The sequence below is a fragment of the Mustelus asterias genome, chromosome 7 (genome assembly GCF_964213995.1).
Source record: "Mustelus asterias chromosome 7, sMusAst1.hap1.1, whole genome shotgun sequence".
Classification (NCBI taxonomy): Eukaryota; Metazoa; Chordata; class Chondrichthyes; order Carcharhiniformes; family Triakidae; genus Mustelus; species Mustelus asterias.
In genome coordinates, this window is record NC_135807.1 from 33,203,979 (window position 1) to 33,229,401 (window position 25,423).

Sequence of the window (25,423 nt, forward strand, 5' to 3'; positions counted from 1 at the left end):
GTCACTTAACATTCTCCTTACCACTAACATTCCCACCAAATTTCATATTATCAGCGAACTTGGAACATTACATTTGATTCCCCCAACCAAACCATTGATGTATATTGTGAATAGCTGGGGCCTAAGCATTGATCCCTCCGGGTCTCCACCAGTCAGAGCCTGCCACTTCAAAAACACCCATTTATTCCGTCTGTTTCCTGTCCGATAACCAATTCTCAATCCATGCCAGTATATTAATCCCCAATCCCATGCGTTTTAATTTTTCACACTATCCTTTTATGTGGGACTTTAGCAAAAACTTTTTGAAAATCCAAATACACCATATCCATCCTACATTAGTTATGTCCTCAAAAAACTCCAGTAAATTTGTCAAACACGATTTCTCTTTCATAAATCCATGTTGACTTTTTTAGGTGTCCTTTATAATAGACTCCAGTATTTTCCTTACGACTGACGTTAGGCCAATCTGTTTGTAATTCAGTTTAAACATCCTTTTTTAAATAGTGGGGTCACATTTGCCACCCTCCAATCTGCTGGGATTGTTCCAGGATTGTCAGAATTTTGGAAGATGACAATCAATGCATCCACTATTTCCACAGCCACCTCTTTTAGTACCCTGTAATGTAGACTATTAACCCCAAGAATTTATCAGCTTTCAGTCCCAATAATTTCTTTAGCACTATCTTTCTATTCATACTAATTTCCTTCATTTCCTCCTCAATAGACCCTTCAAAGCAGGCAGCCATAGAGTGATACAAGACAGAAATAAAGTATTCCACCCAGCCCTTTTGATATATTCAATTAATCCCATTGCTCTGCTCTTATCCTAGAGGGCAACCTTCCAATTGTCTTTTAAATAATATGATTGAATCTGTCTCCATCACCCTTGTGGGATAGTGCATTCCAGATCACAATAAATCAGTGTTAGAAAACGTTACCTCATCTTTGTTTTTTTCCCCAATCGTCTTAAATCTGATTACTGACCCTCTGCCACTGGAAACATTGGCTCATTATTTATTCGATCAACTAGATCTCTTAACTTTCTCGACTCTAAGGACATTCAGAATGTGGTTGGTAGACTCTCTATTACCACCATAATACCAAATTTCCTATATTTGCTGTTTGCAAGTGTTCGGAAACTCTGACATACATCGAAATATACATAGAAAATAGAAGCAGGAGCAGGCCATTCAGCCCTTTGAACCTGTTCTGCCATTCACTATGATCATGGTTGATTATTAAATTCAATATGTCTTTCCTCTATATCCCTTGATCCATTAACCCCCAAGGGCTATATCTAATTCTTTTTTGAAATCACACAATGTTTTGGCCTCAACTACTTTCTGTGGTAGTGAATTCAACACATTCACACTCTCTGGGTGAAGACATTTCTCCTCACCTCAATCCTAAAAGGTTTACCCCTTATCCTCAAACTATACCCATTAGTTCTGGACTCCCTCACTATTGGGAACATTCTTTCTGAATCTATCCTGCATAATCCTGTTAGAATTGTATAAGTTTCCATGACATCCCCTCTCACTTTTCTAAACTGCAATTGATGTAATCCTAACTGACTTAGTCTCTCCTCACATACCAGACCTGCCACCCTGAGAATAAGCCTGGTAAACCTTTGCTGCACTCCCTCTATAGCAAGAACACCCTTCCTCAGATGAGGATACCAAAACTGCACATATTACTCCAGGTGTGATCTCACCAACGCCCTATACAATTGCAGTAAAACATCCCTATGCCTATACTCAAATCTTCATGCTATGAAGGCCAACATTACATTTGCCTTCCTTACTGCCTGCAGTACCTCGCACTTGCTTTCAGCGACTGATAATCGAGGACACCAAGGTCTTGCTGAGTATCCACCTCTCTCAACTTGCACCCATTCAAATAATAATCTGCATCCCATTGTTGCTACCGAAGTGGATAACCTCACATTTATCCACATTATACTGCATTTGCCATGCATATGCCCGTCCAGCCTGTCCAAATCACAGGGTGAGCTGTGAGGAGCTGCAACCTCCTCACAGCTCACCCTCCCACCCAACTTTGTATCTGCAAATATGGAGATAATACATTTAGTTCCCTCTTCCAAATCATTCTTAAATGTGAACAGTTGAGTGTCCCAGCACAGATCCCTGTGGTACCCCACTAGTCACTATCCATCAATCGGAAAACGACCCATTTATTCCAATGCTTTGCTTCCTGTCTGTTAAACAGCTTTCTATCCAGCTCAAGACATTGCCCGCAATCTCATGCACTTGAACTTTATGTAGTAATCTGTTATGTGAGACCTTGTCGAAAGTCAAAATAAACCACACCAACTGGTTCTTCCTGGTCAACTCTATTAGTTACATCCTCAAAGAATACGAGTAAGATTTATCAAGCGTGATTTCTCTTTTGTAAATCCATGCTGACTTTGATTATACCATTGCGTTCCAAATGCTCCACTATGAAATCCTTGATAATGAACTCTAGCAACTTCCTTATTACGAATGTTAGGCTCACTGCTTTATAGCCCCCTCTCTACCTCTCTTTGTGAACAGCGGGCTTACATTAGCTACCCTCCAATCTGCAGGAACCATTCCAGAGTCCAAAGAATTTTGGAAAATGACCCCCAATGGAAGTACTTTTTCTAGAGCCCAAAACAGGAGTTTCAAAACAGGTTTTACACCAGTGGGATTTCCCCACTCAATTATCCCCGCCCTGCCAATGGTGTAAAGGAGTTCCCGCCATGAAAGATTGGGAAACCTATGACTATGTATTAAATAATGCATCACACCCTCGTGTAAGGATTTCTCCATGTCAGTGGGGTTTACAAACTTCTGACAAACGGGAACATGTCCGACCGTCCCTGGCAGCAGGGGGCACAGCTAAGTTCAGCCCTCACTCGGGCAAGAGGGTCATGCCCAGGGGCAATGTTGGAGAGGACGTGGGTGTCCTAAGTGCTTAAAAATTTGGTGGGAAAAACTGGCAAAGCAGACCATCCTTTGAAAAAAAATCATAAAATTCTACCCATTAATCAGGTCCAGGATACAGGAACATTGAAGTAGTCTCCTGTGCATGGAAGGGGGCCTTGTAGAATTTACGCTCTTAGCTAAGGCTGAGATTCTTTTCTTGTACCTTGAAGATAAGTTTCTCAGCCCCATCATAGCAGCGATGTTGGACAATAAACACCACTGATTTCCAACACTGCCAAGATTTGCTTTGGGCAGAGGGTGGAGGGGGCGGGAGGGGGGGACGACGACACCCTTATGCGGTGGTGGTTTTGGGGGGGGGGGGGGGGGTGTGATTACTTGATTACTTTTTATTAAAATGGAAGTGCACAATTAATACTTTTCACTTGATTCAGAAAATTACATTAATTCTCTGGGGTTTCTTACAGCGGTTTAACACCATGCCAGTAATAACAGTCAGCACTTTTAGTGCTATTTAGAGAATATTATTTAACCCACTGAAGGCTCAGAGTGGCATTTAGGCTCCTTGGGAAAAGATATACAGGATCAGCGTTTCTATAGCTTCAATCCTCAATCCTCTGGGAGGGGTCTACAAAATTAATTTTTCTTCACCACCACCACCTATTTAACTGTGTAACTGTAAAAATTACAGCATTTAAATTCCACAGTACATGAAGGCAATATATCAAGTTAGAGTCACAGATCTTTTCCAATACACAAGGGTTAAAATGAGCAATTTCCCCTCTCTCTACCCATCTCAGTGTTAAGGGATTCAAAGGAGAGGAAAATAAACCCTGTGTTTGTATTGTCTCTTTCACGGTCTCGGTTTGTTCCAAAGTGCTTTAAAGCCAATTAAGCACTTTTCAAATATAGTAACGCAGGGAAATGCAGCAGCCAATTTGTACACAGCACACTCCCACAGGCAACCATATGAGAATAACCAGCTCATCTATTTCTCCTAATGATATTAAATGAAGTATAAATACAGGCCAGGCCACAGTGGATAGCCCCACTTCTCCTCTTAGAACCAGAACCGGAAATCTTTTATGCCCACTAGACGGGGCCTCAGTTTAACACCTCAAAGACAACACCACCAACCATTCCTTCAAAATTGCACTGGAGGGCCAGTCTAAATTATGTGATTTGATTTATTATTGTCACATGTACTAACATAGTGAAAAGTATCGTTCCTTGCGCACTATACGGACAAAGCATACCGCTCATTGAGAAGGGAACGAGAGCGCAGAATGTAGTGTTACAGTCATAGCTAGGGTGTAGAGAAAGATCAACTTAATGCAAGGCAAGTCCATTCAAAAGTCTGACAGCAGCAGGGAAGAAGCTGTTCTCGAATTGGTTGGTACGTGACCTCAGACTTTTGTATCTTTTTCCCGATGGAAGAAGGTGGAAGAGAGAATGTCCGGGTGCATGGGGTCCTTATTTATGCTGGCTGCTTTGCCAAGGCAGCGGGAAGTGTGGACAGAGTCAATGGATGGGAAGCTGGTTTGTGTGATGGATTGGGCTACATTCATGACCTTTTGTAGGTCCTTGCGGTCTTGGGCAGAGCAGGAGCCATACCAAGCTGTGATACAACCAGAAAGAATGCTTTCTATGGTGCATCTGTAAAATTTGGTGAGAGTTGTAGCTGACATGCCAAATTTCCTTAGTCTCCTGAGAAAGTAGAGGCGTTGGTGGGCTTTCTTAACTATAGTGTCGGTTTGAGGGGACTAGGACAGGTTGTTGGTGATCTGGACACCTAAAAAATTGAAGCTGTCCATGTTCAAGAGAACGGAGTGACACTTGAATCCATAAATTTGAGAGATGAAAGTGCCAACTCTATGCCTCAAAGGAGAACATACACAGTAAACAGGCACTTGTAGGCTTTCTAAAAGATCATTAAAAAGACAAGAGGATTACAAGGCATCGAAGGAACTTCTGCCATGACCCTCAAACACATTGGCCCAGAATTTGCTGGAGCAGGGCATTTATTGGTGAGCTAGTTAGCTGATTTTTTTCCCTAACCCATCTGCTTGAAAATCTTGTGTGCTGCAAATTGTTTGATGCGTGAGCCGATAACAGTGTGGTAATGGCAACAAGGCACATGGGAGTTGGGTAAATAATGAGGCAAACAGTCTATTTCCCTAATCAATTAAATTTAAGGATCGAGAGAGGGAGGAATGTCACAGAAGGGAAAAGGGTGAATGGGAATCAAATCAGATGCAGAAAGAGAAATATAAGGAGAAAGAGATTTGATTGAATCATAGGATCTTTACAGAGCAGATTTGACCCATCCAGTCTATATTGGTTCTCTGAAAAAGCATTCTACCTAGTCCCACTTCTCTGATAGAGGGATAAAAGGAGACAGAAAAGAAAAATGTTAACATTAAACAATTTAATTTTTAAGAATCCGCTAAGTAACTTAATAAATTAAAGGATGAGACACCACAGTTTCAACTGTTGCCTTTCTAAGTTGTTGAGCGACATTGCCAGAATATAAATCTCATAATTAAAAGGATTCTTGTGCTGTTAAGTATCAGGCCTAACTTTCTGCAGCAGGTTTAATTGGTAATTATTGCGCAAGAAAGGGCAGCAATTTCTAGTAGCTTAGCAGGAGGTTGAACATGACTTTTTTAAAACAAGGCTAACAGCAAATGCATTCAGCAACTTGCGGCAATTTGCATCTCATAGGAATCTCTTCATTGTCATAAACTGCTTGATGATTTGCAAATTAACAAGTGCATGCATTAAACTCAAAGATATTTTAGCAAAAAACCATGGGCCATTGTATGGAAAATAAATGAAAGCAGAACAAAGATAACAAAAAAAAGCTCAAGAACAAAACAAAACTGCAGATAATTTCTTGATAAATACCAGACCGAGTGTTTAATGAATTGAGATTCGGGAGCCTGGACTACCATACTATAGAGAATGAAATGGAAGAAAGTGGCAGGTGCTAACAACCACATAAGGGAAAATGTACTAAGGTCAATTCAATAATTGTACACATACCAACTGTGATTTATTTTGCTCGAATTCTCCAAGTTTCATTCATCTCTGGTGGATAAAATCCAGAGAGTATACATGCAGTTAAGTATGCTTCTACACACTTCAAGGTCATGACAAAATCATAACAAGCCTCGCAGTCTTCTTAGATCCAGCCCCATGCCTATGGTGAACACTGAGAATCCTATGCAACGCACAGGTTGGAATCCCTCCTTTGCCAACAATCAGAAGGTCTCTGTTGCTGTGAAGCTGCAATGTCTTTCACCTAGCCGCTATCCTGACTAAACAAAAACTTGGGTGGAGTATTTTTGATTAAACAGAACAAATGGTGCAAGCTTTTGCCTGTGGTCAAAGCCATAATAGTCTGTTCCTTCCTGAATAGATACTCTTCACAAATATCACAACATACTGCCCTATTATCTAATAATATCTTTGCAGCAACTTGACATGAGATGGGGTCGGAATAGATCGTTCCAGGCAGTGCAAAGAATGACTCTAACTAATGCCACTAAAAATAGAGGAAAGACCTCAGATAACCCAAGCAAACAAAAATCATTGTCTCATGACTTGTACTTATCTCAACAGCTTCTTCCCTGCTGCCATCAGACTTTTGAATGAATCTACAGTGGAGCCCCATTATAACACGATGGTTGGGGTCTATAAAAGCGGGGTCGCGCTAAATTTGCCAATTATTAGTGGGAAAAAAGGGTCCAATGACACCATCACGTTACACGCAAATTCGCGCTAAATTGGGGCGCGCTAATTCGGGGCTCCACTGTACCTGGTATTAAGTTGATCTTTCTCTGCACCCTAGCTATGACTGTAAAACTACGTTCTGCACTCTCTCCTTTCATTCCCTATATACGGTATGCTTTGTTTGTATCATGCATAAGAAACAATACTTTTCACTGTATACTAATTCATGTGACAATAAATCAAATCAATGCAATGCGTGCGCACCTGTTCACAAATGTACAGTGATTTATTTTATTGATTTATTTTTATTTATTATTGTCACAAGTAGGCTTACATTTACACTACAATGAAGTTACTGTGATAATCCCCTAGTCGCCACACTCCGGTGCCTGTTCGGGTATACCAAGGGAGAATTTAGCATGGCCAATTCACCTTACCAGCACATCTTTCGGACAATGATTCATGTAAACCAATGTAAAATTCTGTAAAAATGATTAAGTTGATTTATAGGAATAGGTTCCATGATAACAGATACCATAAAATGTTTATAACCATACAGTACCAGGCAGATAAATACAGAGCTTACTTACAGAGCTACTATTAGTTCAAGGATATGCAATGAAGGCAAGTTAACATCTATTTCATCCAAAAAAATGATTTTGACCTTCTAGCTTATTGAAGTATTGCAGCATTACCAACGGATTGTGTACATCTTATTACATCCCCATAGCATTTAAATGCATATCACACATGGTTATTGATGCAAACAGATATGATGCCTTCCACGTCTGTTCAATATAGATATTTAGTGAATTAATCAAGCAAGCTCCATGGTTGTGACATTAGCAAACTTAAAAAGAGTGGTTTGGTTACAGATGATTGAGCTGCACAGTCCTTACAATTGCCACCCAAAAGAAAATCACATTTATTCGGGAAGGCTTAAAGCTGGGTCGTAATCATCGACTGCAGGGGGAAGAGAGGAAAAACACAAGAGAAAAAATGGTCACCCGATAGTCAACAAGATCATCCACAGTTTCACTCTTGTGGATCTCCATTATCATTTGGATAAGATGATTCAACAGCGGTTCTACAATGTTAATCCAGCATTAAAATCAAGGCTATCCATCAGCACCACTTATATTCTATGGAGAATGGAACAAAAACCATGGTGTCCCACAGGATATTAAATCATCAGTCTGTGCTTGTTATGTCATCAGAAGTGAAGGTTAAATGACTGAAGTAACAGAGGGAGACAAACAGTGCAGTGGGTTAGCACACTGCTCTTTCATATCTTGAGTCCAGCATAGACTGATTGGTGTTCCCTTTGAGTCTGCTTGCTCAAAACGTTTTATGCAAAATAAGATTCAGTCTGATGCACAAAGCTGGGGAGCTTTACCAAGCATCAAAATAATGCACTTGAGTGTTTGATGTTGACGAGGTACCTAACAAAAATTAACAACCATCGCCTGAAGAACATTAAATTTATCCCTCACGCACAAAATAGAACAGAGAACTGTCACAGCAAATTTTGAAAAAAGGCCTTTAAAAGATACAAACCAAAGTTACTAGTACTGCTTCGTTACTGTCAGTAAAACTTGTCTTCCTGTTCACTTTAACGTACCTTTTCTCCCAGTGGGCAGTATCCCTTTAGGAAGTCTCTGCAAACTTCAGCCTTCCTAGACACATACACATGGCTATAAGGGCAGTTGTTGTTGCTGCAGATCCCTCGGAGGTAGTAAGAGCAAACTGGCATCTGAAATGCAAGCAGAAAATGACATATTGAACTTTTATGAGCCAGGCTTTCCAATTGCTTATCAATGACAACAGAATAAAAGACAAACATTAATTTGCATATGGCTGGCCAACTAGTTCAATTGCAAGTTGCTATTTTTTAAAAAGTAGACTTACACTTTCAATGATTTCTCAGTTCCCCACAAATTAATGCTGTCCCTTAGGATCTGAAAGTTGCAATTTTTTATTGAACATCTGCATAGATGCATTATCCTCCAACTGACAATTGCTTGTACTTGTCGTAATCTGCTTACTGGAACGCAGGTAGTCAGTGCTATCAATCAATTTGGTATTGTGGAATGTAGAACAGAGCCTTTACAGACTCAAGTGCATATTGGTAAAGCTGTTTTAAAAGTGTTCTGGGATCATTGCATTCTTTTTATCTGCTACAGATAATCTACTGCCTGGTTTTGATACACAACTGTAGAGGACCAATTTCACGGAGTGTAAAAAGTAAAAGATTCCACATCCACTACTTACGTCTCGATAAAGGTTATACATAGTTCAGTAAAGCTATCCAACATTTAGCACTCCCAACGTGTTCCTAAAAATGGTGTACTAACAAAATCACTTTCCTGTAGAAAACCATGTAATGGCGGTGAGTTGTGATCCTGACTCTAATTTTTACATTAAAAACCTATTGGCTGCCTTGAACCGAACTGGCCCAAAAATCCTTTGATTCGTAATAACTTACTAATTCTTTCAACTTGCGTCTTCCTCGCTGCTTTCTGCCTCATGACACATCTGGACAGGCAGCAAGTGCGATGGTCAGGGAGAGGTGGAGAGTGGGTGGGTCGGGGATAGAGCAGGATGGTCAGGGGAGAGATGGCGAGTGGGAAGGTCGGGGAGAGGTGGCGTTTGGGAGAGTCAGGGCGAGGGCAGGATGGTCAATGGAGAGGTGGAGAGTGGGAGGGTCGGGGAGAGGGCAGGATGGTCAGGGAAGAGGTGGCGAATGGGAGAGTCAGGGCGAGGGCAGGATGGTCAGGGGAGAGGTGGCGAGTGGGAGGGTTGGGGAAGAGGCAGGGGGTGACTGTTTTTAAAAAGACAGTGCTAAGTGCTATTTAGGGACCTCCCTTAATTTACAAATGCACTAAAATGAAAACTATTAGAACCTTCTTTAAAACAGAGTATAGCTGTATAATAATATTCAAAATTCACAAATCACAAAGAATCATAAATAACTATACTGGAACCATTCACTTTCAATCAAAAATGTTCTAGATCTTAAAAAAAAGAGCTACACCATTAAAGAGAGAATTCAGGAAGTATTTTCTTACATAAAGATTGGCAGAACTCTTGACATCCCACCTCCAAATGAGTATGTTGGGTTGATTGAAATTTAAGGCCAAGGAGCTGAACCGTTGTGTCCTGTTCCTACATTTCTACATAAATGTTGGGGGAGACAATGACCTAGTGGTATTATTGCGAGACTATTAATCCAGAAACTCAGCTAATGTTCTGGGTTCAAATCCCAGCATGACAGATGGTGGAATCTCAATTAAAAAATCTGGAATTAAGAATCTACTGATGACCATGAAACAATTGTCGGAAAAACCCATCTGGTTCACTAATATTCCTTTAGGGAAGGAAATCTTCCGTTCTTACCTGGTCTGGCCGATATATGACTCCAGAGCCACGGCAATGTGGTTGACTCTCAACTGCCCTCTGAAATGGCCTAGCAAGCCACTCAGTTCAGGGGAACTAAGGATGGGCAACAAATGCTGGCCAGCCAGCGATGCCCATGTCCCATGAATGAATGAAAAAAAAATGTATACAAGGGAATTTTCAGGAACAATAAACAGTAAATTGTTCCACAAGATGTTTCTTCATGAAATGCTCTCTTTTTTCTCCATCAGAATTTTTGTCCAAGATGAAAAAGAATGCACTTTTTTCGAGTGTCCAGCATTACAAATAAGCTTAACAAAGGTCAAGTATTAAATTAACACGCATTACGATGCCGAAGACATTATGAGATGATTAAGAAAACAATTCAACTGTTTGTATTCACAGCAGTGAGTAATTTTTAGTTTCAATCAGCAACTGCGTCCATATATGGAAGCAATGAGAAAGCAACAATGTCTTCAAAGAACTAAGATGTGGAAATGCCGGCGTTGGACTGGGGTAAGCACAGTAAGAAGTCTCACAACACCAGGTTAAAGTCCAACAGGTTTATTTGGTAGCACAAGCCAGAAGCTTTCGGAGCACTGCCCCTTCATCAGGTGACCTGTAACCTGGTGTTGTGAGACTTCATAGAAATCATAGAAACCCTACAGTGCAGAAAGAGGCCATTCGGCCCATCGAGTCTGCACCGACCACAATCCCACCCAGGCCCTACCCCCATATCCCTACATATTTTACCCGCTAATCCCTCTAATCTACACATCCCAGGACACTAAGGAGCAATTTTAGCATGGCCAATCAACCTAACCCGCACATCTTTGGACTGTGGGAAGAAACCGGAGCACCCGGAGGAAACCCACGCAGACACGAGGAGAATGTGCAAACTCCACACAGACATTGATCCAAGCCGGGAATCGAACCCAGGTCCCTGGAGCTGTGAAGCTGCAGTGCTAACCACTGTGCTACCGTGCCGCTTCTTACTACTCAAAGAACTAAAACAGATTAAGATAAGTCTTATCTACAAAAACTTGCAATACCATTTAGAACTGGTAAAAGATAACCCTTAAAAAAGGTGAGAAAACTTGCAGGAAAATATGTAGTGGAGAGCGACTACCGGAAGGTAGGAGAGATCTGATCAAGGGAAGAAGTTCTCTTCATATTCTCCCTCTTTCAATGTTTCCTTGTGAAGGAGTTAAGTATTGCTCGGTATGGTTCCTGGACAGTAGCTTCCTGGCGGCTCATTAACTGACCCTTCACATTTCTGAATCTGAACAGCAAGTACTTGGAGGTCACGTAAAACAAGTTGTGAGTATGCAAGTGTGATTCTGTGTACAGACATACATACACAAGTGTGCATCCTCGCCAAATTTTCCCATTCCTAGCCCTGCTGAGATCAGCTCTAAATTTTCCCCCAAAAATATGCTTTATTCCTAAAATTTGTAAAGTACATTCAAAAATATGCACTTGAAAATTACAGAAAGTGCAATAAAATTCAACTCGACTCCAAATAGTATGTTCCACTCAATGTCGCATTTGTAAATTCTCTTGGGGCAGAATTTCCCCTCCCAAAAAATCCAAGTGTCATAGCGATCACTGATGTGGTCCAGACCACAATTGTCCCACACTTAGTGCACTAAAAGAACCCCCATGTGAAATGTGCCAGTATGGAGTCCCAAGATGTGTGACTCACCCAAACTGGCTAGCAGTTGTGCACCGCTAACAAGGGGGAGCTTATTGAAACACTCTCTCTGCATTCTCTGTCTGTCATGCCAGGAGGATAACAGCATGTAGACCAGCCTCACATTACACGGAGGGAGATCCAGGACGGCTTCTGGAGGCCATGGAGAAGAGATGGCCTATCCTGTATCCCAGAGAGGGTAAATGACCCAGGAGCAGGGAGTCGAATGCGGCCCAAGATGGGGTAGTTGCAGCAGTCAATGCCCACGGGCTAACACTGAGGACTGGCGCACAATGCTGCAAGAAAATGAACAACCTCATTCGGGTTGCATCTGTCTCGTCCTGGCATCAGTCCTGTCTGTCACACCTGGAATGTCCACATTAATCCACTCCCTGATGCCCCGCAGCCTTCCAGCACCCAACCCTCCTCAACCCTCGAGCACCTTCCTCAAATCCCTCCAGCACTCCCATCACAATCCCTCACTGCTGAGGTACGGTGCCAACATCTGCCACTTGGCCCCCCCCCACTCCCTGGGCCCACCAACCATCCGACTTTCAATCATCCCCTTTTGTCTCCGCAGGAGAAGATGGCCCATAACAGAAGGGAGTGAGAGAAGACAGGCAGGGGAATTCTTGAGTTGCGTCTCCTGATCTCCTACAAAGAGTGTGCAATGGAGCTCTCAGGAGTAGGCACCTGAGTGCCTCCGAGGTTGACATGTGCCATAGATGTGAGGATCCACAAAACCTTCATATGACCTTTCGCAAGTAATTTCTGAGCGACCCCTGCCAGCACCTCAGATGCTGAGCCACAAGAAACAGCCCTCAAAGCTGCTGGAGATGCAGGAGCAGATTTGCAGACAGCAGGAGGGGCTGTCAGCAATATTCTGCCCCCCCCCCGCACTCCCCCCCCCCCCCCCGCACTCCCCCCCCCCCCCCCCCGCACTCCTCTCCCCCCCCCCCCCCCCCCCAGCACTCCTTCCCCCCCCCCCCCCCCCAGCCAGTGGCTGATCCACCCTCCTGCACCCTGGAGTTGGTGCTATGTGGTACTCACCTCCTCATTCACCCTCACAACTCTTGCGCCTGAACCACACTTCAAGTGACCAGTAGTGATATGTGCCCATGTGACATCCCGCCAGAGAGGTGGGAACATTTCGGGGGGGGGGGGGCAATTTTCTGGAATTGGCACGATCTGCACAAGGCACGATGCGGCTGGAAAATCGCTGCCACAAGTTTACAATATACATTCCATGTCAGGCATAAGGCCCGAGGGTAAAAACATTTCATATTGAAGATGATAGAAAGTGCAACAGAATTCAATATGCAACTTTCTCTATACACCGTGTTCAAATTGTCAATACAATTTCAATACTCTTGATATTCACAATGTCAGGTATGCAGCCTGAAGGGTACTACAGTTTCCAACATCTCGGTGCACAACAGCTTAAAAGAGCAAATGACCTTTGCCAAATGCACTATGTGGCAGCTTTACCAAGATTTAATGCAAGTGTCAGCACAATCCTGGACTTTGGAATGTGCCAGTCTTCAACCCTTGGTAGAGGACAACCCTTTGTGCATTGGAGGATTAACAATTTTCACGCAGACTATAAAGCATCCGCCAGCCGCAGTTGATATTTATCTTGGTGTGCATCCCTGGGATCCTTTCAGTTTTCAGCACATATCCCAGTCCCCCTGAACTATATCCCCAGCACCTTCAGGTATGCTGACCTGACAATGAAGAGGACAAAGGATCAGTTGGCCCAGTTCTCAAAGAACGTGGCCTCGCTCTTGCCATGATTTATTTTGGCTCCCAAGACCAGTATGATCTTGCTATAGATGCTCCACAGTCTGCTCCCTGACAGGGGATCAAAGAAGATGACAGCGATGCTGTCCATGTACAGGGAGACTTTGATCTGCACGACTCCGCCACCGGGGGTCATCACCCTTCTTGTGTCTGCATCTTTCTTGATGGACTCAATAAAAAGTCTTGTACAACATATAAATAGGACAGGACAGGAGAGAGAGAGAGAGAGGGCAACACACTCTGACTCGAGATTTTATCAGAAAGCTTTCCAATTCCCATCTATTGATTGAAACTGTGCTGTGGATGCTTGTGTAAAGCAGTTAGATCCAATTGTGGATTCTCTTCTCAAGCTCCATTTTGGAGAACACATTCATCATGTATCTGTATAAATCAGTCTTCATTGAGACTTTCCTCTGGCCCAGGCTGATAAGGCAGGTGTTCTCTCAATGTCTTTGTCTTATGGCAAGAGAAGCTAATTAGTGGCTAAGTGATGTGGAGTCGACCTTCACAGTATAGTGCCTTCGAGTAAACTGGGATATGTTAACCTCGGCCATGATGAACAGCAAATTTACACGTGGGATATGAAACCACAAGCAGAGTTTACAGGAGCACAAACTAATATCCTATCAGAGCAGTTGATGTACTGCAGCAACCCGCCAAGGCTTCTTTAACAGCACCTTCCAAACCCACAACCTCTACCGCCTAGAAGGACAAGGGCAGAAAATGCATGGGAATGTCACCATCTTCAAGTGCTCTTCAAGCCACACAACATCCTGACTTGGAAATATATTGCTGTTCCTTCATTATTGTTGAGTCAAAATTCCCTCTCTAACAGCACTGTAGATGCATCAACATTGCATGGACTACAGCAGCTCAAAGCGATGGCCCACCACCCCCACCTTCTCAGGGCAATAAATGCTGGCCTAATCAATAACACCAACATCCAATGGGCAAATAAAAAAGCAGTGCATCATTCCAGAAAGATCAAGTGCATAACACAAATTTCAGAATGAAAGGCGGCCATTTAGCAGATCACATCTGTTTCATCCAGAGACTTCACATAATCATTATGTTCGACTTTTCACCAATATGGCTGCTGATTCTCCACCTTAAAGATCCTCCCCATCTCCTCTCAAAAGAAAATCAAGCAATTCTCTTAAGTATCTCTACAGCTCTCAATCTGGCTGAACAGATAAACTTATATCAAACATTTTATTTTAAAAATTGATAACGCGAGAACCATTTGTTTGCAGTTTTTTTTAAACCTTGGAGATCAAGAGGGTAACTCCTGAAATTCCATTTTTGATTTCTAATGTTGTAAATGAGAGGGTAAAAATGTTCCACAGATCACATTTGGATAACACATTACAACAGCGCCTAGTTTAGAGCAGCTATTATTTTTCTAGTTGTCACATGCATTATGAACTCAGCAATCAAGATTACTTGAAAATGCTAAGAATTCCAGAACCTGTATAATTAACCCTTTGTCCACATTGGGAAGGGTCTCTCATGCAGCCAACCAAAAAACGAGAAAAATTAGAAAGCTTTTCCATTTTAATTTTGATTTAAGAAATATGGCCATGAGGACAATCGGCCCCTCGAGCCAAATCTGCCCACTTTCTTGCTGCTCCCCTGTAACCCCAAGCCCCCTCTTTTTTCAAAAATCTGTATAAATCAGCCTTGAATATATTCAATGACTCAGCCTCCACTGCTCCCTGGGGTTTAAAAGATTAAGTTCTTCCTTATCCCTGTCTTAAATGGGAGATGCCATATTTTGAAAATATGTGTCATTTTTAATTATAGTCATAGAGGTTTACAGCATGGAAACAGGCCCTCCGGCCCAACTTGTCCATGTCGCCCTCCTTTTTTTTTTAAACCCCTAAACTAGTCCCAATTGCCCACATTTGGCCCATATCCCTCTATACCCATCTTACCCATGTAACTGTCGAAACGCTTTTTAAAAGACAAAATTGTATCCGCCTCTACTACTACCTCTGGCAGCTTGTTCCAGACACTCACCACCCTCTGAAAAAAAATGCCCCTCTGGACCCTTTTGTACATCTCCCCACTCACCTTAAACCTATGCCCTCTAGTTTTAGACTCCCCTACCTTTGGGAAAAGATATTGACTATCCAGCTGATCTATGCCCCTCATTATTTTATAGACCTCTATCAGATCACCCCTCAGCCTTCTATGCTCCAGTGAAAAAAGTCCCAGTCTATCCAGGCTCTCCCTATAACTCAAACCATCAAGTCCCGGTAGCATCCTGATAAATCTCTTTTGCACTCTTTCTAGTTTAATAATATTCTTTCTATAATATGGTGACCAATTACATGGGCAACATGGGTATAGAGGGATATGGGCTAAACGCGGGTAACTGGGACTTGCTTAGTGGTTAAAAAGGCGGCATGGACAAGTTGGGCCGAAGGGCCTGTTTCCATGCTGTAAACCTCTATGGCTCTATGAATTCTATACGTTTCATGAGATCATCTCTTATTCTCCTAAACTCCAATGAGTCTAGGCCCAACCTGCTCAAACTCTCCTCATAAGACAATCTCTTCGTCTCAGGAATCAGTCTAAGTGGCAGAAGATCAATGGCGGCCACAACAAATACTAGCATTCGCTTTGCACCGCCACAGGAGCAATTTACCAAACAAAATTTGACATCTACTTAGAGGGGTATTAGGAGGGTCAGCGACCAAAAGTTTGGTCAAAAGAGGTGAATGCAAAAGCTCCTATTTTGAAGAGTTGGAGAGTTCTACCTGGTGATGCTGAGGCACTATTGTAAAATCACTCTGTATCTTACCTTAACAGAAAAGATAGTGCAGTTTACACACTGGAGTCATAGGCTAATGGACAACATTTGCTGTTCCTTCACACTAAAAGAAAGATTAATCCTGTTGTTCTCGAACAACCATCGGGAAGATATTGGGCCCTATATTCAAACAGTCGCGCAATGCTGCTAGCACTGAATCCTCCATCTTTGATGTCACTGTTGAAGTGCTGCTTGAAGGCCGAAAGACGTGCTGGCTAGGTGGACTGGCCATGCTAAATTCTCCCTCAGTGTACCCGAAAAGGTGCCGGAGTATGGCGACTGGGAGATTTTCACAGTAACTCCATTGCAGTGTTAATGTAAGCCTACATGTGACACTAACAAATAAACTTTAAAATTTAAAACTGAACCTACTCTGAACTGCTTCCAATGCAAATATCCCTTCAGGGGATCAAAACTGTACACAGTACTCCACTATCGTTCAGTTATTGCAAGACTTCCCTAATTTTTTATTCCATCTTCCTTGCAATAAAGACCAACATTCCATTTGCCTCCCTAATTATTTACTATGGCTACATGCTAATTTGTGATTATATTTCTGTTGAGGAAACATCCTAAACAATTGTAAATGCTTGTGTTGTTAAATAAAGAAATCTGTACTTGGCAAGCTTAAAAACTGAAAGTTAACAACTCAACAGTGCAAAGTATGTTCTGGATTTTTGCTCCCAAGGCTGGCATGCCCAGTTGGGGAAATTTTCCTTCTCCAAGAAACTGCTTCGCACAGCCGGATTTTTATTGCGGGAAAGCAGGTGTGGGATAGAGTTGGGCCAGCTGACCCTAGAGCAGTACAGATTCGCAGGTGAGCTCTGCATGGGTAACGTAACTCAATAAATGGAGGGCCTGCAATGAGTTTCCCTACTGTGAGGTGGGAATAGAGTTGTTCAGAAGAGACATCAATCAAGAATCAGGTGAGCGCTACCTGCAATAGCTGTCCAACCGGAAGAGATAGCCCATCATTGGCCTCCTATGAGAAAATAAATTCACTACTGTTGTCTCCTTACATTGTAATGAATGAGCACAGTCGACAAAGTTAAGGCTGTAAAAGGTTTGCAATATACAGCTACGGAAATGGCAGCATTTTGGCACACAATATTCTGTATTGACTCAGTTTCGTATAATGCCAAGGAAGATGAGTGAAAGACATCATATGTGCTCGGAACATTTGTCCTTCTATCTCCTCTCTTTTTTACCCATTTCTCAATGTGGCATCGACTAGGACTCTCACAGCTACACACCATAATGGCAGAACAATGGGATTGTTCTCCCTGGAAAGACGGAGGCTGAGGGGCGACCTAATAGAAGTTTATAAAATTATGAGGGATATGGATAGGGTGAACAGTTGGAAGCTTTTTTCCAGAGCAGAAATGACAATTACAAGGGGGCACAAGTTCAAGATAAGGGGGTAAGGTTCAGTGGAGATGTGCGGAGGACGTTTTTGTTTTACAGAGAGTGGTGGGGGCCTGGAATGTACTGCCAAGTGAGGTGGTTGAGACAAATACATTAGCGACATTTAAGACTTATCTGGATAGACACATGAATGGACGGGGGACAGGGGGATAGAAGGATATAAGCAGTTGGTCTAGATAGGACAACGTGATCGGCGCAGGCTTGGAGGGCCGATGGGCCTGTTCCTGTGCTGTATTGTTCTTTGAAGCCTGCTAATTCGACAAACTCCCTGGTCCTTTGCATCTGTGCCGACACAGCCATTAAAAAGTTTGTGTGCTCCCCATCAGAGGGGAGAAGGCATCCGTAACTACCTCAATACATTTCTGTTCGGCTGATATGTCACAGGCACCTGTGCCTGACTGCGCAGCTACAAAATTCAGAGCCGCTGTGAGATATCTGGGATGTATATCGGCAGACTGTCGTGCCCGATCTTGTTGCACCTATCTTGGTAAATAATTCCTGGGTTAATCGGAGCTTTCTGCTGCATTGGTTTTCTGTTGTATCCTAATATGACCTGTGTAGTCAGTATGCCCTTACTTCGGGGTAAAACCTTGTGCATCTCTGTCCTAGTGCACGGTGCACTGGCTCAACTGCTAGCCTTAGCCCCTCCCTCTGGCTGCACATTGCTCTTGCTAACATGCCTCTATGGCACAAATATGTAATGTTGCCACCCCCATTTTGGAGCTTCTTTGTCATGATGCACAATTGTCCCCTGATTTCTCCTTGCTCTCACCTGGATGCTCAAGTCAGGAGGGTCAAAGCCCCCTTGAAACAGTTTCTATTCAAGCCCATAAAATGCTCTCGTGTGAAATTAATTACACAAAATTCATTTTTAAACACAGAAGTGCTGGTTAATATTCAACTTTAATCGTCTGTCTGGTCTCTGGGGCTCCAGAAGGCAATTAAGTCATGAATAAACACAAAACGATTCAACATCCCAGCTCTAATCCATGGATAACATTAGAAAATTGAGATTGTAGTGTCTAACAGAACAATAAGTCTCCAAAATCAGCGTTTTTACAGCTAATTTAATAGTTTGAAGCATGCACACTTTTCATAGTATGAAGCTGTAAACAACAGAAACTTGCACTGTTATTTCAATTAACCTGCGCTATACCCTGGTGCTTCGAGATATCAAACGTGACGCCACTGCATCCATTAAGAAAAGGTTCTGAAGCATCCCCTCGCCATTATATAGCATTTATACAAGGGAATCAGACATGGAAACTAATGAAGCCGAACATAACAAGAGGTCCTAAAATGCACACAACTGAATTTTCAAGCTCTATTACAGGGGAAAGTGCTGATTCTCCATAAGCAGAGGAGAGAAAATACACAATAATGGGCAATGGCTTCTGTCCTTGACTCTACTGATCTACAGAACAAGCTCATCCATCTGTTTGTTATAAATTTTAATTTTGTCATCTGTGAGCAGCTTATTTTTGAGCACTGATAGTGCAGAAACAGCATACATTTCTTTCAACAGTTAGATTATCTCTACTGTTACCTGGAGTCAGCTAACTTTACACAGCAAGACCGATGTGAAAGAGCAAACTCTGAAAAGCGAGGCGGTGTCTGTGAGAATCTGCAATCTTAATAAGGAAGTTTGGGAAGTTGAGAAGATCCTCATTAAAGAGGAAATATTCAAAGTCAGGATGGAGGATGAATTCTCTGCTGAAAGTAAAGAACGTGCGTTAAAAGAACAAAGAAAATTACAGCACAGGAACAGGCCCTTCAGCCTTCCACGCCTGCACCAATCATGCTGTCCGACTGAACTAAAACCCTCTACCCTTCCAGGGATCAAATCCCTCTATTCCCATCCTACTCATGTTTTTGTCAAGATGCCCCTTAAAAGTCACTATCGTGCATCTGCTTCCACTACCTCCCCCGGCAGCGAGTTCCAGGCCCCACCACCCTCTGTGTAAAAAACTTGCCTTGTACATCTCCTTTAAACCTTGCCCATCGCACCTTATACCTATGCCCCCTAGTAATTGACTCTTCCGCTCTGGGGGAAAAAGCTTCTGACTATCCACTCTGTCCATGCCCTTCATAACCTTGCAGACTTCTTTCAGGTCGCCCCTCAACCTCTGTCATTCCAGTGAGAATAAATCAAGTTTCTCCAATCTCTCCTCATAGCTAATGCCCTCCATGTCAGGCAATATCCTGGTAAATCTTTTCTGTACCCTCTCCAGAGCCTCCACATCCTTCTGGTAGTGTGGCGACCAGAATTGAACACTATATTCCAAGTGTGGCCTAGCTTAGGCTCTATAAAGCTGCAACATGACTTGCCAATTTTTAAACTCAATGTCCTGGCCGATGAAGGCAAGCATGCCGTATGCCTTCTTGACTACCTTCTCCACTTGTACACAGGTCACTGAAAGTGTCAACACATGCACACCCAGATCCCTCTGCCTACCAATACTCTTAAGGTTTCTGCCATTTACTGTATATTTCCCATCTGCATTCGACCTTCCAAAATGCATTGCCTCACATTTGTCTGGATTAAACTCCATCTGCCATCTCTCCTCTCAAGTTTCCAACCAAGATATATCCTGCTGTATCCTCTGATGGTCCTCATCGCTATCTGCAATTCCATTGACCTTTGTGTCGTTCGCAAACTTACTAATGAAACCAGTTACATTTTTCTCCAAATCATTTATATATATTACAAACAGCAAAGGTCCCAGCACTGATCCCTCAGGAATGCTACTTCTCACAGCCCTCCATTCAGAAAAGCTCCCTTCCACTGCCACCTTCTGTCTTCTATGACCAAGCCAGTTCTGTATCCATCTTGTCCACTCACCTCTGATCCCCTGCGACTTCATCTTCTGCACCAGTCTGCAATGACGGACTGTCAAAGGCCTTACTGAAGTCCATGTGGACAACATCCACTGCCCTACCCTCATCAATCATCTTCGCCACTTCGTGGAAAACCCGATCAAGTTAGTGAGACACTACCTCCCCTTCACAAAACCATGTTGCCTCTCGCTAATACGTCCACTTATTGCCAAGTGGGAGTAAATTCTGTCTCGAAGTATCCTCTCCAATGATTTCCCTACCATTGACGTAAGACTCACCAGCCTGTAATTACCTGGATTATCCTTGCTACACTTCTTAAACAAAGGAACAACATTGGCTATTGTCCAATCCTCTGGGACCTCCCCTGTACAGTAAGAAGTCTCACAACACCAGATTAAAGTCCAACAGGTTTATTTGGTAGCACAAGCTTTTGGAGCGCTGCTCCTTCATCAGGTGAGTGAAGACTTGTGCTCACAAGCAGGGCATATACAGACACAAACTCAATTTACAAGATAATGGTTGAAATGCGAGTCTTTACAGATAATCAAGTCTTAAAGGTACAGACAATGTGAGAGTGGAGAGAGGAGAGGAAACTTCAGGAGAACAGGAGAAGCAGGTACACGGTACATACTCTTGCAACTCGGCCAATGTGGTCTACCTGATACGCTGCAGGAAAGGATGTCCCGAGGAATGGTATATTGGGGAGATCATGCAGACGCTACGACAACGGATGAATGAACACCGCTCGACAATCACCAGGCAGGAGTGTTCCCTTCGAGTCGGGGAACACTTCAGCAGTCACGGGCATTCAGCCTTTGATCTTCAGGTAAGCGTTCTCCAAGGCGGCCTTCACGACACACAACAACGCAGAATCGCTGAGCAGAAACTGATAGCCAAGTTCCGCACACGAGGACGGCCTCAACCGGGATCTTGGGTTCATGTCACACTATCTGTATCCCCCACGACTTGCCTGGGCTTGCAAAACCTCACTAACTGTCCTGGCTGGAGACAATACACACTTCTTTAACTTGTACTTGGCCCTCTCCACTCACATTGTCTGTACCTTTAAGACTTGATTACCTGTAAAGACTCGCATTCCAACCATTATCTTGTAAATTGAGTTTGTGTCTGTATATGCCCTGTTTGTGAACACAAGTCCTCACTCTCCTGATGAAGGAGCAGCGCTCCAAATGCTTGTGCTGCCAAATAAACTTGTTGGACTTTAACTTGGTGTTGTGAGATTTCTTACTGTGCTTACCCCAGTCCAACGCCGGCATCTCCACATCATGACCTCCCCTGTAGCCAGTGAGGATATAAAGATTTCTCTCAAGATCCCAGCAATTTCCTCCCTTGCCTCTCTCAGTATTCTGGGATACATCCCATCAGGCCCTGGGGACTTGTCTACCTTAATATTTCTCAAGAACCCCAATACCTCCTTTTTGATCTCAACATGACCCAAACTATCTACACACCCTTTCCCAGACTCATCATCTACCAAGTCCTTCTCTTTGGTGAATACGGACGTACTCATTTAATACCTCGCCCATTTCCTCTGGCACCACGCATAGATTCCCTCCCCTGTCCTTGAGTGGGCCAACCCTCTCCCTGGCTACCCTCTTGCGCTTTATATATGTATAAAAAGCTTTGGGATTTTCCTTAATCCTGCTGGCCAATGACTAATGACTTTGACTAGCCAATGACTAAACTTGTATAAAACATTGGTTTTGCCTCAACTGGCATCATGGTTAGCACTGCTGCCTCAGAGCTTCAGGGACCCGTGTTCAATTGCAGCCTCGGTGACTATGTGGAGTTTGCACGTTCTCCCAGTGTCTACGTGGGTTTTCTTCGTGTGCTCCAGTTTCCGCCCACAGTCCAAAGATGTGGGCATTAAGTTGATTGGGCATGCTAAATTGCTCCTTAGTATCAGGGGGACTAGCAGGGTATATACATGAGGTTACGGCGATAGGGCTCGGGTGGGATTTTTTAGAATCACAGAATTCCTACAGTGCAGAAAGAGGTTATATGGACCATAGAGCCTGCTTCGCCAACAATCCCAACCAGGCCGTGAACCATCGTTATTAACAATCTGTTCCAGTTTACCAAATCTTGCTGTAAAAATTTCATCAAGTTTTTCAATGGTTTGTTTAGGTGTAGTAGATCTCAGGATAACAACTTCTGGTCCTTTGAGTGCGCTTCAGTAAAAACACGTAATCCTCAAACAGACCAGCAAAATCTACAAGCAATCATTGTCATGGCATTTTAGGTGACTCCGAAATGTATAGAGGAGACAACGGAGGTATATTTCTTATTTGCGTACAGGATTGACAATGTCCCACTTTTTCTTCAATCTGAGCATCTAGAACCCAAAATAATTGTGTGCTAACTCCTTCATCCAGACTATATCAGGATATCCTTCATGTCATTGTTCAAGAACGTTTCCACGCAGATCACTTCCCATTTGATTTGTTTTTTTTAATGTATTATTGTCACATGTATTAGTATACAGTGAAAAGTATTGTTTCTTGCGTGCTATACAGACAAAGCACACCGTTCATAGAGAAGGAAAGGAGAGAGTGCAGAATGTAGTGCTACAGTCATAGCTGGGGTGTAGAGAAGGATCAACTTAATATGAGGTAAGTCCATTCAGAAGGCTGATGGCAGTAGGGAAGAAGCTGTTCGAGTCGGTTGGTGCTTGACCTCTGACTTTTGTATCTTTTTCCCAACGTTAGAAGATAGCAGAGAATATGTCCAGGGTGCGTGGGGTTCTTGATTATGGTGGCTGCTTTTTCGAGGCAACAGGAAGTGTGGACAGAGTCAATGGGTGGGAGTCTAGTTTGAGTGATGGACTAGGCTTCGTTCACCACCCTTTGTAGTTTCTTGTGGTCTTGGACAGAGCAGGAGCCACACCAATTCTGTGATGCACCATAGAAAGCATCTTTCTGGTTGTATCTGTAAAGTTTAGTGAGAGTCATAGCAAACATGCCGAATTTCCTTAGCCTCCTGAGAAAGTAGAGAAGTTGGTGGGTTTTTAAAAAAAAACTATAGCTACACACTGCAACACGTATGCAAATCCTGCAGCTTAGAGGAGTTTAACTCATGTTTTTCCCATTAAGAAACGCAATATATACATTCCTCTTTCTACCAATACAGACCACAATCTCTGGCTGTTTACCTCCACCACTCAGAAGGCTGTGCAGCCTGAACCACCTCCTCCACCTCCTGTATGGCTGAGCCACTGTGCTGTCATGGACTTGGCTCTGGCCGCGCTTTTACAGGGGAACTATTATCTTCACCAGTATTCAAAACTGTATATCAGTTTGAGGCCGAGATGCGCTCAGGGGATTCCTGCAATACCTGCTTGCTCCTCTTTGGCTGTCTAATGATCACCATTCATTCTCTGCCTGCACACTTAAGCTGTGGGGTGACCAACTCCAGAAACATGCAAACCACTTAGCTCTCAGCCTCACGGATGCGCCACAGTGACACCAGCTACATGAGCAATGCCAATCCTGGCAAAATGTACCCTCAACTCTGATAACGAAAGTGCTCTGCGCATATATGCATGAGCAAAACCCTTTCCATAAAGTATGAACTATTAATACTTAACAAGAACAAAGCAACCGGTTGCTGTTTTATGCATATTGATAATGAGAGAAGATTAAAATGGTTAAAATTAACTCCAAGTTACTTAGCAAACCAGGTTTGCTATGGGACTGGATTTACACTACATTGCAGTGTCAATTTGTGATGAGTGTCTACTGCCTCCAGTGAACATCACTTCAGTCAAGTCAGGCCCAAACTACTGTAAGATTAGCTCAGCGCTGACATTAAAGATGTAGAGTGCATGGCTTCCCTCCCCACCCACAGATGGGTGTACAGTAGGCTTTGGTCAGTTGTATTTTATAACTCAATTGTGGTCAGCGACTCAGCAGTGGTCCACTCTCAAGTTTGGGAATGAGGAGGAAACCGAAGAAGCACCTGAAAGACTCGTACAAGGTTTGGGGGGTTAATGTGTCATGCTACTTGCCATTGTGCAGTCTTTGCAAAGTTAAAGGACAGAAAAATCCTCCACACAAAAACAAGAAAGGTTTCTAACCATGCAGACTTACAAACTTGTCAACTAGAGCACTTTAATTAATTATATAAATATAGTGCTTTAATCTTTACCAATTTGATTTTTCAAGGTTTTGTTTGTTGTATATTTAGGAGTCATAAAAAATGAGCTTAGCCGAGGTATTGGCTTTGTTCTTTCTGCCCGAGAGTATGATGAATGGCCCTAACTGCACCACTCCTTGTAATAATGCAGGTTAACGGGGAGCAGTGAAACTGGGAGCAAGGTTTCTGCTTCCTAGAGGCTTCCTGCTCCCATAAGTAATAAATCAAACATGCTGGTCTTGTAGTTTGCAAATAACACTCAGGTTTTTTCTGACCTGTGGCCGGCTGCAGCACTTCAAACAGACAGCATTTCCTGTCTCGAGGCTGCTGGTAAAGGACTTGAAGGGTGCACATTTGTATGCTGATCTCAACTACATCCCTCAAACTCTTCCGCTCTCTCTTATGTTACTGTAGAACTGCAAAGGTAGTGGAAAAATGGATGGCATAAAAATTTGAAAAGAATGATTAGACCTAGTCCTGCCGACTGACGTGTGCCCAGTTTTTAATATTTCTCTTAAGCTCTAAATATCTGCCTAACAATAGCCAACTTTCTTCAGCCTCCTCGGTCTAACTATCTTCGGTGTCCTTGATCCAACTACCTTCAGTTGATTTATTAACGACCTTTCTTCCATTATGGGG

At 43.0% G+C, this 25,423-nt stretch overlaps 1 protein-coding gene across 1 annotated transcript in view; it reads right to left on the minus strand.

Annotated features, from left to right (window-relative positions):
* zc3h3 (zinc finger CCCH-type containing 3) overlaps window positions 1–25,423 on the minus strand; it is a 248,604-nt gene that overhangs the window by 66,004 nt on the left and 157,177 nt on the right. Inside the window, exon 9 of the mRNA XM_078215840.1 lies at window positions 8,284–8,415. Coding sequence (XP_078071966.1) covers window positions 8,284–8,415 — 132 coding nt within the window. The remainder of the gene's footprint in view (window positions 1–8,283; window positions 8,416–25,423) is intronic.